The 14,559-nt window shown below is 58.1% G+C and overlaps 1 protein-coding gene across 29 annotated transcripts in view; it reads right to left on the reverse strand.

Annotated features, from left to right (window-relative positions):
* CACNA1G (calcium voltage-gated channel subunit alpha1 G) overlaps positions 1 to 14,559 on the reverse strand; it is a 61,400-nt gene that overhangs the window by 16,080 nt on the left and 30,761 nt on the right. For 16 of the 29 annotated variants that reach the window (XM_036879720.2, XM_036879722.2, XM_036879719.2 and 13 more), the window contains 12 exons: positions 12,118 to 12,186; positions 10,560 to 10,644; positions 10,283 to 10,476; positions 9,054 to 9,485; positions 8,071 to 8,171; positions 7,727 to 7,850; positions 5,850 to 5,918; positions 5,527 to 5,711; positions 4,497 to 4,623; positions 2,832 to 2,957; positions 2,141 to 2,230; positions 1,390 to 1,582 (listed from right to left, as the gene is read on the reverse strand). In XM_036879720.2, the coding sequence (XP_036735615.2) occupies positions 1,390 to 1,582; positions 2,141 to 2,230; positions 2,832 to 2,957; positions 4,497 to 4,623; positions 5,527 to 5,711; positions 5,850 to 5,918; positions 7,727 to 7,850; positions 8,071 to 8,171; positions 9,054 to 9,485; positions 10,283 to 10,476; positions 10,560 to 10,644; positions 12,118 to 12,186 (1,795 nt within the window). Of the gene's footprint in view, positions 1 to 1,368; positions 1,583 to 2,140; positions 2,231 to 2,831; positions 2,958 to 4,496; positions 4,624 to 5,526; positions 5,712 to 5,849; positions 5,919 to 7,726; positions 7,851 to 8,070; positions 8,172 to 9,053; positions 9,486 to 10,282; positions 10,477 to 10,559; positions 10,645 to 12,117; positions 12,187 to 14,559 lie in introns of all 29 variants that reach the window. The other 13 variants (XM_036879724.2, XM_036879744.2, XM_036879739.2 and 10 more) reach the window with 3 other exon arrangements.

Below are 14,559 nucleotides of genomic sequence, written 5' to 3' on the forward strand. Positions count from 1 at the left end.
GGGACAGTGTGCCTGCTCAGCCCAGACATCCATGGGAGAGCCAAGATAGGAGGACCCCTACCCCAGAGCTGAGCAGGAGGCTTGGGGTGCCAGCACTGAGGATGTGGGGCATGGAGAGCTGCGCCACCACGGCTGCCAGTAACTCCACACCATCCACCTTGAGCAGCCCCCACCTGGCATGGGGAGCATCGGCCCTGCCCCTGTACCCCACTCCCACCAGCTCCCACTCCCAGCCCTTGTTCCAGGTGTCCCTCACAGGCGCAGGAGGGAAGGGGAGGTAGCCCCCAATCCATTTGGTAGTACTCACATTTTAACAAACCAAAGGGAAAACTCAGAGCACTGCACACACCTTAGCAGAGTAAGGAAGACGTGTTTGGGAGAGGGACGGAAACCCGCAGCCCAAACAGAGACACCCACACAAAGGCTTCCAGAAACCCACACATAATGACGCTCAGAGCGACGTGGGCAGGGACTGAGAGAGAGAGTCACAGAGATTATCAAGTACCAGATGACAGGCAGGAACCCTGAAGACAGAGAGCCAGGTGCAGACACACCTGGAGACACAGAGAACAAAGGGGTCCCATGCCTGTCATTTCTCTTGCATCCTTCCTGGAATCTGTGTGTCTTTTTGCTTAGTCTTGGCCCACCCATGGCATCAGGGCATGTGAAGGGGTGGGATGGGGGCCTCACCGGCCAATGCCAAGAGATGCTGGAGGTCCCAGGTGAGGGGGCAGAGTGTCTGAAGCCAGAGAGGCGTGAGCTTAGAGTTCCGGGACCTCAGACCTTCCCTGAACCAGGGGTAAGTTTTTTTTAAACAACTTGGCAAGAAAATGACAGGAAGGCAGGGGGTTTTGCTGGAGATAGGGAGGGTGGTGGGTCTGGAGTTCTTGAGGGCTGCTGTCCATTTTCTGGTTCTGCCGAGGCCTTTGCTCAGCAGCTATAGACACTAAGCAGGCACAGGTTCAAGACGCTTGCTCACCAGCCCTGGGGCAGGCAAGGCTGGCACCTGGGCCATTCCCTGGGCCGCTAGACACTGGCACAAGGCAAGGTAGCATGGTTCTCATCCCATGAGGCTCCACTGAGAGTTGAGCTGGGAGAGGCTGTGCATCAGCTCCCACCTGGCATCATCTGGGAAGCGTGATGCTGAGACCTGGGGAGCCCCGCAGGGTGGGGGTAGTTCCCCCTCCCCAGCGGGGCTGAACTGGTCTGCTTCATGCGGGCTCTGAAGGCTGACATGCTTTTGGGGGGCCAGGAGGTGAGGAGGGGGTGGAAGCATCTTCTCCCTGCTCCCAGCCTCAGCCCCTGGCCCCCCACAGCCACAATGCCAATGTCAAACACCACTCAGAGAGATGTGGAAAGACTACCGACCAGCCATCTGTTTCTCCTTACTCCTTCTCTTTTTTTCCAGTCTCCGTAAACGCTTCTCTTCCCGCCGCCGGGCCTCCTCCTCCTCCTGGTGCTGCCGACACTTGTGGAAGTTCTCCACCACCACGCCCACAAACATGTTCAGGACAAAGAAGGCCACAATGAGCAGGAATGAGATGAAGTACAGCAGCATCCAGGGGTTGTGGTTCATGACGGGCTGGCAGGGGGCAGGAAGGACAGGTGGGGGCATCAGCCCGAGGGTGACCACCTCAGGTGCTGCCCCGCAGCCTGGGTTCTTAAAGAAGGCCTACAAACTCAGCTACAGGGACCCAGCAGATGATTGTAAATAAATGATGTAGGTTTGGTGTTAGGCGGTTGGGAGGGGTGGGGACCGTGGCAAAGTGGAGAGTAGATGTTCTTTTTAAAGGGGGCAGCTGCTGCTTTGTTCCAGCTGACTCTTACCCTGAGAGAACGCAAGCCCCATGTTCCCAGATCTATGGACTTGTCCCAAGCAGGCCCAAATCTGTATTTTCATGTGAAATTCACCAATTTTCGAATGTTCACCATAATTCAAAAAAAATTTAACCATGATGCAAGCTAATAAAACATTCCCAGATTTGGCCCTTAGGCTTCCAGTTCCAGCCTCTGTTGTAAAAGGTGATGTGCCAACCTGCTGTGCCCTCTTTCTGTCCAGTGTCTGTACCTATTATGCCTGGTATCTGCCCCTGTTGAGTGACAGGAACCCAAAGATGGAACCTGCCCACCTCAGCCCTACCTGCTGGTCCACGCCCACTGCATCCAGCCCGTCGTACATGATGTCCACCCAGCCGTCCTTGGAGGCCAGCACGAACAGGGACATCAGGGCCTTGGGGGAGGGGAGGAGAAGAGCAGACCACCTGAAACCTAGGATGCAGTGCTAAATCGCTCACTTCCTGTCCCCAGAGCACCCCCTGGCAACAGCTCAGGGACCTGTGCCCTTCACAGGTCAGGCTGGAGTCACACTCCAGGCCCCAGCAGAGCTTTCTGTCCCAAGGCTTCACGGCTGGTATGAAGCCAGAGGAGCCACGGCAGGTGATCAGACCCTCTGACCTCAGCCAGGTAGAGCTAGGGACCCCAGAGACCTGGAAATCTAGAAAGCAAAACCGGTAGGTCTGAGAAACAAACCAGCAAAACTAAGGGAGCTATTTCATTTTCTACATTTCTCCTTTTCTGCCAATGTGGAGTAAGAAAAGGAATCATCTCAACCATATGCCTTGCAGCCCATATTGTGCTAAGCAAATACACACACATCATCTTATCACATCCTGCTGTGACCCTTCAAGGAGATACCATTATGATCCATTTGCCAGATGATGAAACTGAGGCCCTGGCAAGTCAGTTGCCCTACATGCATCACTGAGCATGGAACTGAATTCTCTCGGTCGAGGCTCTTGACACAGCTCCTACCCCCACCTCCTGGGGCTCACCTGGCCAAGGTTGTCAAAGTTGTACTTGTGCCGGACCCACCGGTAACTGGCCTCAGCACAGTCAGACTTGTTGGTGATGTTCCTGGTGTCTTCGCCTTGGCAAACAAAGAACTTCCCCTTGAAGAGCTGGACACACACATACCCAGAGACAGAAAGAAGAGAGCTGTGACCACAGGAATCCCAGAGCTTCCCAGCCCCACTTCCCCCACACCAGCACACCCTGGGGGAGGGCGGGGTGCTTGGTCAAGTCAGGGAAACCCTGATAGGAATCTCCCATGCAGGCTCCTCTTCTTCTGGGTTCCCTGGAGCAGAGACCCTAGAGAGGGAGGAAAGGGCATTGGGGAAGCTACTGCAAAAGGGCAGAAGGAGGGGAACAGTAGAAAAATGAATATTTTCTACAAAAGCCCAGGCTAGTGGTTCCCCAAGTGGGGTCTCTGGACCAGGAGCATCAGCATCAGCTGGGGACATACTAGAAATGAAAATTCTCAGGTCCACCCCAGACCCATGGAATCAGACGCTCTGGGGAAAGGGCTGAGGGATCTGGTTTAATGGTGGGGGCAGGCTAGGTATTATCAAACCCACTTTACAGGTGAGGAAAACTAAGGCTCAGAGAAGTAACATCTCTCACTAAGGTTGTATAACTAGTAGGTAGCAGAAAGGAGGCTCCAACTCAGGTCTTTCTGCCTGGAAAACCCACTCATTCCAGAACAGACCAGGCCACGAGAGTCAATGGAGAAGGAATTTGAGGGAAGGAAGGGCCAGAGTGCTTGGGAAAGCCCCTCAGGACAGACTAAATCCACCGGAAGAGCTCAGGACTGTTCACCAAAGCGGGCTGGAAGTACGGGAAGGTGTGGGCATTAGTTACACAGAGAGGTGCCACTTGCACTTGGCGTATGTATCCCAGCCTGGCCCTTGGGGCTAGAGAATTCTAGGAAGCCAGGAACAGCCCTCTCCCCAGGGCAGAGGCACACCAGGAAGGCAAAGGAAGGGAGGGAGAGGGCTGTAGCCACCCAGGAGCTCCTGCATCCCTGTCCCAGCAGCCAGCTGTCTACCCTGCAGCTCAAATGGATGGAGCCAGGGGGGCTCTGGAAGACTGGGTCGGAGGGATTCCAGAGGTGCCTGCTGAATCCTACAGGCAGCTCCCGCTCTTTTTCCTCCAAAGCCAAGTTCCCTTCCTGGGCCAGAGGCCAAGTTTCCCCAGCAGCCCCCACTTCCTGCCTTGTCTGGGGTCTGCACCCGCCTGCCTGCCAGCAAGCCGCTAACCTGGCCCAGCTGTCTGGGCTCTGGATCCCCAGGCCTGGCCTGCAGCCCACCCAGTTCCAGCAGGGAAGGAAGGGAGGGGATCCCGGAGCAGACTGTGGGCCAAGGCGAGCATCTGTGCTCCCGAGGACTGTGTGTGATGGGCAGGAACAGCAGCCTGCAACCATCACAGGTCAGAAGCCTCTTAGAGGCCCTTGTCTCCTTTGGGGCCCCCTTCTGGGCTCCTAGTTTTCTTCAAGACGCCTAGGAGGCAAAGAAGCCTGAGGCCTAGGGCCAGAGGGAAGTGCCCCTGTTTATTTCCTCCTGGAATAAAGTCAGCAGCAGGAGCTCAAGCCTCAGCATCTGGGACCAATAGGAAGGCCACTCCTCAGGCTTCCCCCAACAGCTGCCCTCAGACCCACAAACCTGCACCCCCAGGATGCCAAAAATGATGAAGAAGGCACAACAGATGACCACGATGTTGCCAATGGGCTTCAGTGAGGACATCAGTGTTTCCACCACCAGCTTCAGCCCCTGTGCACGACTAATTACCCTGGGAAGAGATGGAGGGGGTCAGAAGGGTACCTCCAGCTGGACACTCCCCGTCCCTTGCCCTGCTGCCCTCCCCCCATCTTGGCTCACTGGTCCCCATCCTGGGCTTCATACAGTAGAGGGAAGAGGTCAGCTTTCTGGGCTCACTGCGCAGAGCAGTCCTCTTTGCATGGGACCCCTGCCACCGGGACTCCCACCTTACTCTCTCAAAACAGGACCCACAGAGCCCCCTCCCACCTTCCATCTCCCCTCCCAAGATGTCAAAGTATTACCTGATGGGGCTGGGGTGGGGACTCAACCCAAGGGAGGTGTTACCAGGCATGCAGTGTGTTGTGGGTGCTGGGAGTGAGGAGCAGACAGGGAGGGGAAAAGGGAGGGAGCTGGATCAACACAGCAGGGGAAGCATCACTAGTCCGTCAGTATTGTCCCCAAGTCCTGACTCTGGAGTGGAGGCGATCACCTTATTGGGGAGGGTTTCCCTGAGAGGGCAAATCCCCTGTGAGAAGTGTTACCGGGTGGGTGGTCCCTGAGAGGGGCCCAAAGGTGGGGAGAGGCCAGGGAAGGAGTCTGTTACCTTACCAGGGAGGGCCAAATGCCACCCGAGGGGACCACCAAGGGAGAGCTTCAGCTGAAGGGTATGAGGGTTCTGCCTATGGCCCCTTATCCTGTGCCCTGCAGGAGGCTGGGGCCCAACAGCCCTGAACAGTATGCCACGTGGGGAGTGTCACCGAGAGGAAAGTGCAGAAGGCAGGAAACTAACTAAGGCCAGGATTTCAGCTGAGTGATGACAGGGTTCCCTGTGGGGGTCACAGGCAGAAGCAGAGGCAAGTGGGGCTCTCACTCCGTTGTGGAGGTGCTGGCTGTTGGAGGCGTCTCTGCAGAGGACGCATGGCTGGGGACTCACCTGAGCGGGCGCAGGGTCCTCAGCAGTCGCAGCACCCTGAGCATGCCCAAGATCTTGGTGCCGCTGTCGGAGACCAGGGACACCAGGATGTCGATGATGGAGATGAGCACCAGCAGCCCGTCCAGCACATTCCAGCTGCTGCGCAGGTACGCCTGCTCCCCGAAGCACCAGCCCAGCGCCACCACCTGGGGGCATCCGCGGAGTCACCTCCAGCTCCACCTCCCTGCAGCCCCCAGCCCGACCCCCACTTGTGGCCAGTCCTCTTCACAGCCCTCCCCACCCCAGGAACCAGATGATTGCAAACCAGTGCCAACCCCCGTCACCTTCACTGTCATCTCTGCCAGAAAGACTGCGGTGAAGATGTAATTGGAGAGGGTCAGGAAGATGCGCTCCTGCAACAGAGAGCAGGCAGGTGTTGCCCACCAGGACCCTGCCTAGGGCCAGGTCTGCTCTGCATACAGAAGCCAGGAATACAAGAGCCTGGACCTGCCCCCAGCGTTGGACTCAGAAAAACTACCCCCCTTCCACAGCAAGGTAGATACTCTCTCCCTCCACCATTCCCTTTCTCTCTCTCTTTCTTAAACACACACACTGCTAGTACCAGGCCCCCTGACTCACTTACAGCTCTGTGGACAATCTCACCTCTGCCCTGCAAAGAGAACTGCCCCCCACCCCTCCCTAAGAAGGTTTGGTGGCAGAAATGACCTCTACCATGCTGCTGCCTTCTGAGCCCCATATCCCAGGCTCTATCCCTATTTCTTCCTTAAAACTAGGACAGGATTTACCTTGATCTCTGACCCATCCCACTCTCTTCCCTGCCCCTTGTACTCGCTTTCCTGCTGTGTGCCCCAGAAATGGAGACACAGGGCAAGCTGGGGGCCTGAGTACAGGCCGTGCTTCCCCAGGCACCACGTTTATGCTAGGCAGAGGCTGGGGCAGGGTGGGAAAGAAGGTGGCCCGGTTCCCTGATATCTGTAGGCCGATTCCATCACTGGGTGGCCAGAGGAGGTTGGTGGAGAGAGCTGCAGGGGCAGCAGGAAAAGCAGGAGTGTCAGAGAGAGTGAGAAACAGAGGGGAAAGAGAGAAGCCACTCATGACAGAGCCAGTGAGGGAGGGGCCAAGCGGGAAGACGCGGGAGACACAGCAGCAGTGGCAGAGAGCTCTGCGGCAGGGCCAGGCAGGTGGCAGCCCAGGAGCCAGTGGGACAGGCCACCCTTGCTCCATCCCACACAGGCCCCAGGAGCGCGGGTCTTCGGTGTGGGGCTCCCTCACCCACCTATTCCTGGGCCGGCCCCTCCACTCCTCAGGCTCCCTCTGCCCAACCCTGCCTGGCTGGAGCTCACCCTAATGGAACCCAGTAGCCCGGGCAGCACTGAAACCTGAGCAATGGAGGAGGATGTAGAGAGGAGGGGCAGGGGCCACCTCCAACCAAGTGGGACAAGATGTCAGGCAGGGCAACAGAGCTACACATCTGCCCCCCGCCACACACCCTTCCCCTCTAGGACCCAAATCTTTGTCAGGAGGTAGGGGCCGTGATGCCAAGCTGGGGAGAGGCAGCAATCAGACCAGCCGGCTCATCCTGGAGAGGTTAGGCCCCTGGTGTACATCCAGATACTTGGCCTCTGGCCTCTCCTCTCCTGAGGGCTGACAGGCCCACAGCCAAGCAGAAGTGACCAACATCACCCTTACCGCCCCTGAAAACCTACTTATTTGTGACCTGACAGGACCAAGAGGAGCAAAGGGCAGCATCCCTCTCTCGCTCTGGGGCAGGCTGGGTGACATGCCTTCCCCATGGGTGTGTAGGCCGTGGGGGGGACCAAGACCCTCTGCCGGGAGCAGGCGAAGCCGGGCCATCCACCCAGCTGGGGCCTATCTCACTGTGCATGTCACCCCAACACGCAGTGACTCACACATGGGCCTCACAACATGCCGTCTGCAAACAGCTGGGGCGAGACGGAGCTCACTCTTCACCCAGGTGAAGAGCAGGACCCACTCCCCAGCTGGGCTGGTGTCTCCCAGGAGGGACACAGGAGGCATCCCCAGGCACAGGTGCAAAGGTCAGAGTCAGGGACCCCCGAGGGAGACCCCACGTTTCTCTGGACTCCTTGCCCGCCTTGCACTCTCCCTGAGAGCCAAGCCGGGAGCAGCCTGGCACAGAGCAGGTGCGCAACAGTCCCTGCCTCGAGTCCTGATGACTCACAGCGCTGTGGGGGTCGATCTTGGGGCGCTCCATGGCGATGGTGATGCAGTTGAGGAAGATGATGACAAGGACCACATGGTCAAACATCTTGTGGGTGATGATTCTGTGACATAGGAGGCGGAACCTGCTCCAGGACAGAGGCAAAGGCTGAGCAGGGGGCAGGCAGGGCAGCCATGAGAAGCGGGGCCCCGAGGCCCCTAAGTCTCCTGCGCCTGCCCAGCCCGAAGCCCCTCTCCCACACGCCCCCACATCAGGGGACACTTCTAGCACCCTGGGGCTGGCATCACAGGACAGTTTCCTACAAGACAGAGAGGCTGGGGTACAGTCAGGGACTCCCTACTCACCTTGACTGAGGAGGGAAGATGTAGGCAGACCAAGAGTCTCGCTCACGGCAGCAGGCAGGGAGCCGAGCTCGGATCCATGCCCTCAGGCGCTCCCCTTTGCTCTGCAGGAGGATCACTGCACTGTGAGCAGGGCTGGGCCTCCGTGCTCCCCCATGCGCCCCTTCTTCTCTGCCCCACAGCCCTTGCTCCTTGTCTTCCTCTCCCACAGCAGCCCTCTGCCCTGTTTCTCCTCCTTCCTCCCCAAACCACCTCCCCATCCCCCTCTAAGGCCCCTCTCGTGCCCTGAGCATCCCTCGCTCCTTCATCTCCCCCCTCCTCCCCTGCACCCCCCATGCCTTTCCCACCTCTGCCTCCAGCCCAGCCTCGGTCTGTCCTCCCTCCTGCCCTCCCCGCTGGGCTTGGAGCCACATCAATTATCAAACATTGTACCCATCAGGATTGTTCAAAGACACACCAGGGACAAGGAGACACTGGCTCTTTGTTCTCACTGGCTAACCCTGAGGCCCCAGGCCCCTGCACCCCATCCCAGGGTTAAAGGTGGCAGTGAGAGGGCTGGGGGCAGGGTGCCTGGGTAAGGACTGGTGTGAAATCAAGGCTTCTGACGCAGTCCAGATGAGACAGGGGGCAGGGGAGGGCATCAGTTTGGAGAGATGAGTGATGGGTCTTTCTGAGTCACAGGGGGAGGGCCATGAAAGATTCATACGCATCTGCCCAAAACCATTCGTATCCACCAAGGACCACAGAGCTGCAGCCCCAGGCATGACAAGCATCTGGGGCTTGGTGGGGCGGGCAGAGAGAGAAGAGGGGCTATCTCGAGCTCAGCTTCAGGGCTCGCCTTCACCCCTTGAGATCCCTTGGATGTGATGGTAATTCCCTGAATGCCATAAAACTGGGAGGAGGTTGTCCAGCCCAACGGCAGGTCAGGCACAGATCCCCTCGCTCAAGGTCGGGGCAAGAGGTCACTGTGCCCACAGGGGCCTCACCAGGTTGCCCTCGTCATCAACATCGTCCCCATCCAGTGGGGGGTCGTCAGGGCGCAGGGCCCGGGCCAGGCGCCCCTGCGCTGACTTGCCATTGCAGTCCTGGTGCTCAGAAGCTGAACTGTGGCCGCTGGCTGTGCGGTGCAGCCCGGGCACCTGCAGTGTGTCTGGCAGGTCAAAGGAGCTCTTGGCCTCCCGCTCCAGGGAGCCACTGTGGCGGCAGTCGCTGCCCGCCGGGCTGGCCCGCTCCTCTTCCGAGCTCTCCTCCTCATCCTGGCTCTCGTGGCCCTCGCCCGACAACAGGGACCGCCGCTCTCCACTCGGGCTCCTCCGCTTCAGGCTGGGGGCTCGGCCCAGGCTGTTTCGGCTAGAGCGTCTGCTGGCCCAGCTGCTCGCTGCACTCCAGGGGCTGTGAGGGGAGCTGCGGGCACTCGGCTGGGGGTGAGCAGGGGAGAGGGTGGTCTCAGCCAGGATCTTGTGGCCCTGTCTCCTGTGAGTCTCCCTGGCATTGCATCCCCAGTATAGATGTACAAGCAAGAGCTCTGGACCCAGATGCCTGGGCTCAGATTCGGGCTTACTCCAACCAGCTGTGTGATCTTGGGCAAGTTACTAAACCTCTCTGTGCCTCAGTTCCTCATCTGTTAAAGAGATATAACAATAGCACCCATTCCTCATTTAGTTGAGTGGTAATATAAAATAGTGGCAAAAGCATGGGCCCTGACAAAAACTCCTGGGTCAGAATGCTGGCTCTGTCACCTACTCACTGTGAAGCTTCCCATACGTCATCACTGGCGATCTGAGACTCAGGTCCCCATCCGTCAAATGGTGATAATAATGGTACCTACCTCACAGGGCTGCTGTGAGGATTCAATGTGTTTAGAACACTTACAAGCACTGTCTAGAAGAGTGCCTGGTGCAGGATCACCAATTGCAAGGGGTTTATTATTATGATGATGCACTTTTAAGGAAGTAGGGATCCTGTCATTTTACAGAGGAGGCAGAGTGGTTTAGTTCCCAATGTCACTCAGGGAACAGAAGAAGAGGATTCAAATCCTGCCCTTTTGTCCCCAAGGCCAGGGCTCCTCCACCTGCATTACCAGCCCTACTGACCCCCGTGGGGCTTGCCTAGCCCATGGTGCAGGGGCTGTCCCCATGGGCCTGTCCACCTCCATCCACTCTTCCCTCTTGACACCCAACATGTCCCACTGTCCGGCACCCACATGCACGCTTACGGGTGACTTCACCTCGTGGGCTGCCCCTGGCTCAGCAGACCCGCTGCTGCTGGTGCGGCGGGAGGCGGGGCCCAGCGCCTCAGCCAGGCCGGTGCTGGAGCTCTTGGGCAGCGACATGGGCGTGGCGGCTGTGTGGATGATGAGAGGTGGCAACAGGTTCCCCCGCAGCTCCGGGTGCTCTCCCAGGGACACCACTGTGGGGGCATGGAGGGAGAGACCCTGAGTCCACTCAAGGCTGGCCCAGGGCCCACAGCTGCAACCCATGATAGATACTCACAGGCCAAGCACTTCTTCCTGTCCCCACCACCATCCAGGCTGGGCGAGAAGAAATCAGGCTCTGACTCGGACTTGGTGGCATCTCCCTAGGTGGAGGAGCAGGGGGTCATTAGGGACCTGACCAGGCAGGGGCGGGAGGGATGGACCGACATCTCCCTGTCTTCACACACACACACACCACATACAGGCCACGGGAACCAGCAACCACGGCACAAGGCATGCACTGGCACAGGCCGGACCACCTAGGCGCGGGGCCCAAGGCTCTCCAGGCCCCTGACATCTCTGCCTCCCACCAGCCACACCTCAGAGAAGGTTATGACTAACCTCAGAGCCCACAGCACAACCAGCCTAGCTGGGACTGGCTCCAAGAATGGCTGAGGGGAGAGGGGATAGCTGGGTGGACGGGTGGTATAGGCCAGAGGGAGCTGGGGACCTGAGCGAGGTGGTCACTAGAGCCTCAATTCCAAAGCCACTTGTGCCCTGTGCTTCCCCTCCATGGCTGCCCTCCCTTGAGCCTCAGACCCAAGGACCCCAAAAGGAAATTGAAAGACCCCAGTCAAGGCGGCTCAGCCCATGGACACCACTTCAGTGCCTCTGCATCTTCCTCAAGCCCCCTCCCCCCACTCCCCGGCCCCATTTTTACCTCTGTCCCTGTCTCTGGGACAGTTTTTTCTTCCTTCTTAGCAGGTCAGTAGGTTCCCCAGTAATTACACACTTCTTAAGAAGTTATTAAGAAATACTTGATTGCTACTTTTGATAAGGACATAAATATTGTGTAATTGGCATCTCAGGGGATCATTTTCATTAACTCAGTTTACATCCCTAACGAGGCCTTTAATTATCAAGTGGGATCTCCAGGGGGCTGCTCGGGATGTGCAGCACTGTGGGGTCCCGTGGGAATCCTGGCTTTGTCCCAAATTCCAGGTGTAGGAAATAGCAGGGCATGGACCCAGTGTGGGGGCCAGAGGAGGCATGTGCCCCAAAATACCTTCTGAGCCTCCTGGGTGGTCAAGGGGCCAGAGACTAAAAGTGGATTTAAAATTCTGGTACATTCTGGCAAGAGGCACCCCCACCTCTCCACAATCCAAAAACTTGTCCTGAGCTGAGGCAGCTTGTGGGACCTCCAACAGGGGCTCAGGGCAAGGGGAGGGAAGAGAGATGGGGGAGCATGGTCTACAGCACAGACCCCAACTCCACGGAGGCCCAAGGACCCAGACCCCTCAGGCACCTCAGCGTAGGCACCCATGCGAGTGTACCACACACGTGCACACAGAGGATTCTAAGTCCCTTCGTTCTCCAGCCCCTCCACTGGTCTGGCAGGGAGGGACTGGAACAATGCCCTTCTGGGGCTGATAGGGGCACAGACAAGGAGGCTCCTCCCCTCAATGTCCTCAAGGGGGAAGGGACTTAAAATCGAAGCAAACCTCACAACACCAATGACCACGATGGCTACCCACAGTTTGCACAGCAGCTGAGCGTGAACACGAGCACAGACACGGAGGCAGAGTGGAGGGGGCACCGGGCACAGAGGGCATGCTGACTCGTGATCGCGTACCTACCCCCTGGGAGTCGACAGGCAGCTGAATACAGCTTAACTGTCCACTCGCATCTTCCCGTTTGCTGATTTCCTACAGGGAGAGGGGGAGGCAGGGGATGGCGCTGGTCACAGGCACTGGGGCTTTCAAACATCAGCAGTGCCCGAAGAGGGGATGACAAAGGGAGGGGTGCACACCTGACAGCAGGGAAACAAGACATGGGGGGTGGGGCAAGGGAGGAAATGGGACAGGATGGCCTTCCAGAATTCAACCACAGGCCCTTGGGCCAGAATGAATCTGAAGGGGGAGGGCAGAGCCCACAAGGGCAGGAAAAGGGATTGAGCCCCCAGTAATCCTAACAATACCAGCCACCATTCACCAGGGGTGTGCCAGGTGCCAGAAGTTTCTTCATTAACACTGGCTCACCTTGCTGCAAGGTGGGAAGGAGGCCCTGCTAGCACCATCTTAGAGGACCAGAGAAGTTAAGAAAACTGCGGAGTAAGAGGTACATCTGGTCCTGGAACCCGAGTCTCTAGCTCACCTCTCACTGGCTCCAGGGCAGTGGGCTTGAGGAATGAGCGGAAGGTGGGAAGGAGGAGTGAATGGAAGTCAGAGGCTGGGGAGGGGACTAAAGGCTAGGGGCAAGAACAGACCTCCTAACTCCCATTTGCTCGGCCTGCATCCCTCCAAACCAGAACAGGTCCAGCCGGGATGGGATGTGACAAGTAACACTGGGATGACAGCTCTGATGTTGTTTTATATCAATTAATGGCCTCACACAGAGCCTGCTGCCTGTTCACTTAATTAGGTGTGTGGATGATTAATATACAGGGATATAGGACGCTGCCCCCTGCAAGTCAGGAAATCAACAGCCAAGCCAGCCAGGTCCCCTGGGCCACCCCCTCCTACCTCTTGTCAGGGTGGCAAGACCAGCAGGGGGCTACCTCGCACATCCTGCTGGTGATGCCCAACAGAATGGGGGTGGCCACTTCCTCCACTGAGGAGGGTTGCCTCATTTACAAGAAAGCAGGCCACCACAACAGCAAAAGCCGGCCCCTCCTGCCAGACTGTGGGCTCCCTCAGAGCCATGTGTACAGCTTCTGAAACTCCTTACAGGAGAGGACAGGTGCCTCTGAAGGGGTCCAGGTCACTGGTATTGCGTGACCACCCCTGCCCCCCACCCATGTGTCAGCCCACCACGTGCAGGACACTGAGCAGCTGGTCCAGCCCCTCATTCGGCACTTGAGAGCCATGCCACTGTCCACCTCCATGCAGCGGGGTTGATCCTGAAATCCTTTCTCCATCTGACCCCAGACCTGAACCATGACACCCTGGGTGAGGCCCACCCCTTCAGGCGCTGGTACTCTGAAGGTTGAGGAGGCCGTGGCCCCAGGCCCTGGCTGAGCCCTCAGGCTGGAGCAGCCCCAGGCCTGCTGCAGGGCCAGAGTGACCAGGCCAGGCTGCTCTCCAGTTCCCACATGCAGATCTTGCCGCTGCCTAGCAACCAGGCAGCTCAGCGGCTCTCAATCTAACAAGGTGCTTGCTGAAAGGGCCAGTGGAGCAGAGGGGGCTGTGTGTGCTGGGCACCTCCAGGACTGCCAAGGTGGCTGAAAGGCCAGCTGAGGGAAGGGGAGTGGGCTTGGGCTGTTATCCAGTTCCCTCCATGGAGTATCCCGGAACCCTTCTGAAGGAATCTCAGCCATCAGGAGCTGTGGTTTAGAAGAGGCCAGAGGACCCCAGTCCCCACCCTTTGCCTCCTCCCAGAGGCCAAGAGCGGCTCCTGAGAGTGGGGGGTCTCCATGGAGACCCTAGCTCTTGTGGAAGCACAGTGGCACTCCTTAGCCCGTCAGGCCCTAGAGAACCCCTAAATGAGTGTCCTATCCCAGGGAAAGTGCCAACGTCCCTCCTTCCCTGCAAGAGGCCCAGCCATCACCATGACACCCTGGGTGAGGCCCACCTCACCCTCACCATGCCCACACTACCACCCAGCAGGGAGGAAATGCCATAATGGATAACTAGGGTTACAACAGGGCGGAGGGAGAAGGCTGGGTGGGACAGACACACCCGCACCCCAGCAGCCCCGCACGGCCTACGGGGAACAGCCCTCCCTTACAAGGCTGGGAGAGTTGGAAAATAGATTTCTGTTTTTCCACCATGTGCCGGGTATTTATAGACCAGGCCGCAGCGGGAGTTTCCATCCGGGTCACCCGGAGACAACTGGACCAAGAGCTTCTCCACGCCCAACCTGGAGTGTTTCTAGGTTGGGTTGACCTGCCCTGTACAAGGCACTGGGATTTGGGGTTGTTCCTGGGCCTGGGGTGGGAAGAGGGGCAGAGCTGAGGGAGAGCAGGGGTGCTACCCTGGCACAGCAAGATCAAGGTAAATCAGTATTAATTGATGACGCTGCCTGTGACGAAGGTGATGGAGCCTGGGCTGGGAATAGATGCTTGTCTCTGCCATGCCTGT

Source organism: Manis pentadactyla, chromosome 4, assembly GCF_030020395.1.
Source record: "Manis pentadactyla isolate mManPen7 chromosome 4, mManPen7.hap1, whole genome shotgun sequence".
Classification (NCBI taxonomy): domain Eukaryota; kingdom Metazoa; phylum Chordata; class Mammalia; order Pholidota; family Manidae; genus Manis; species Manis pentadactyla.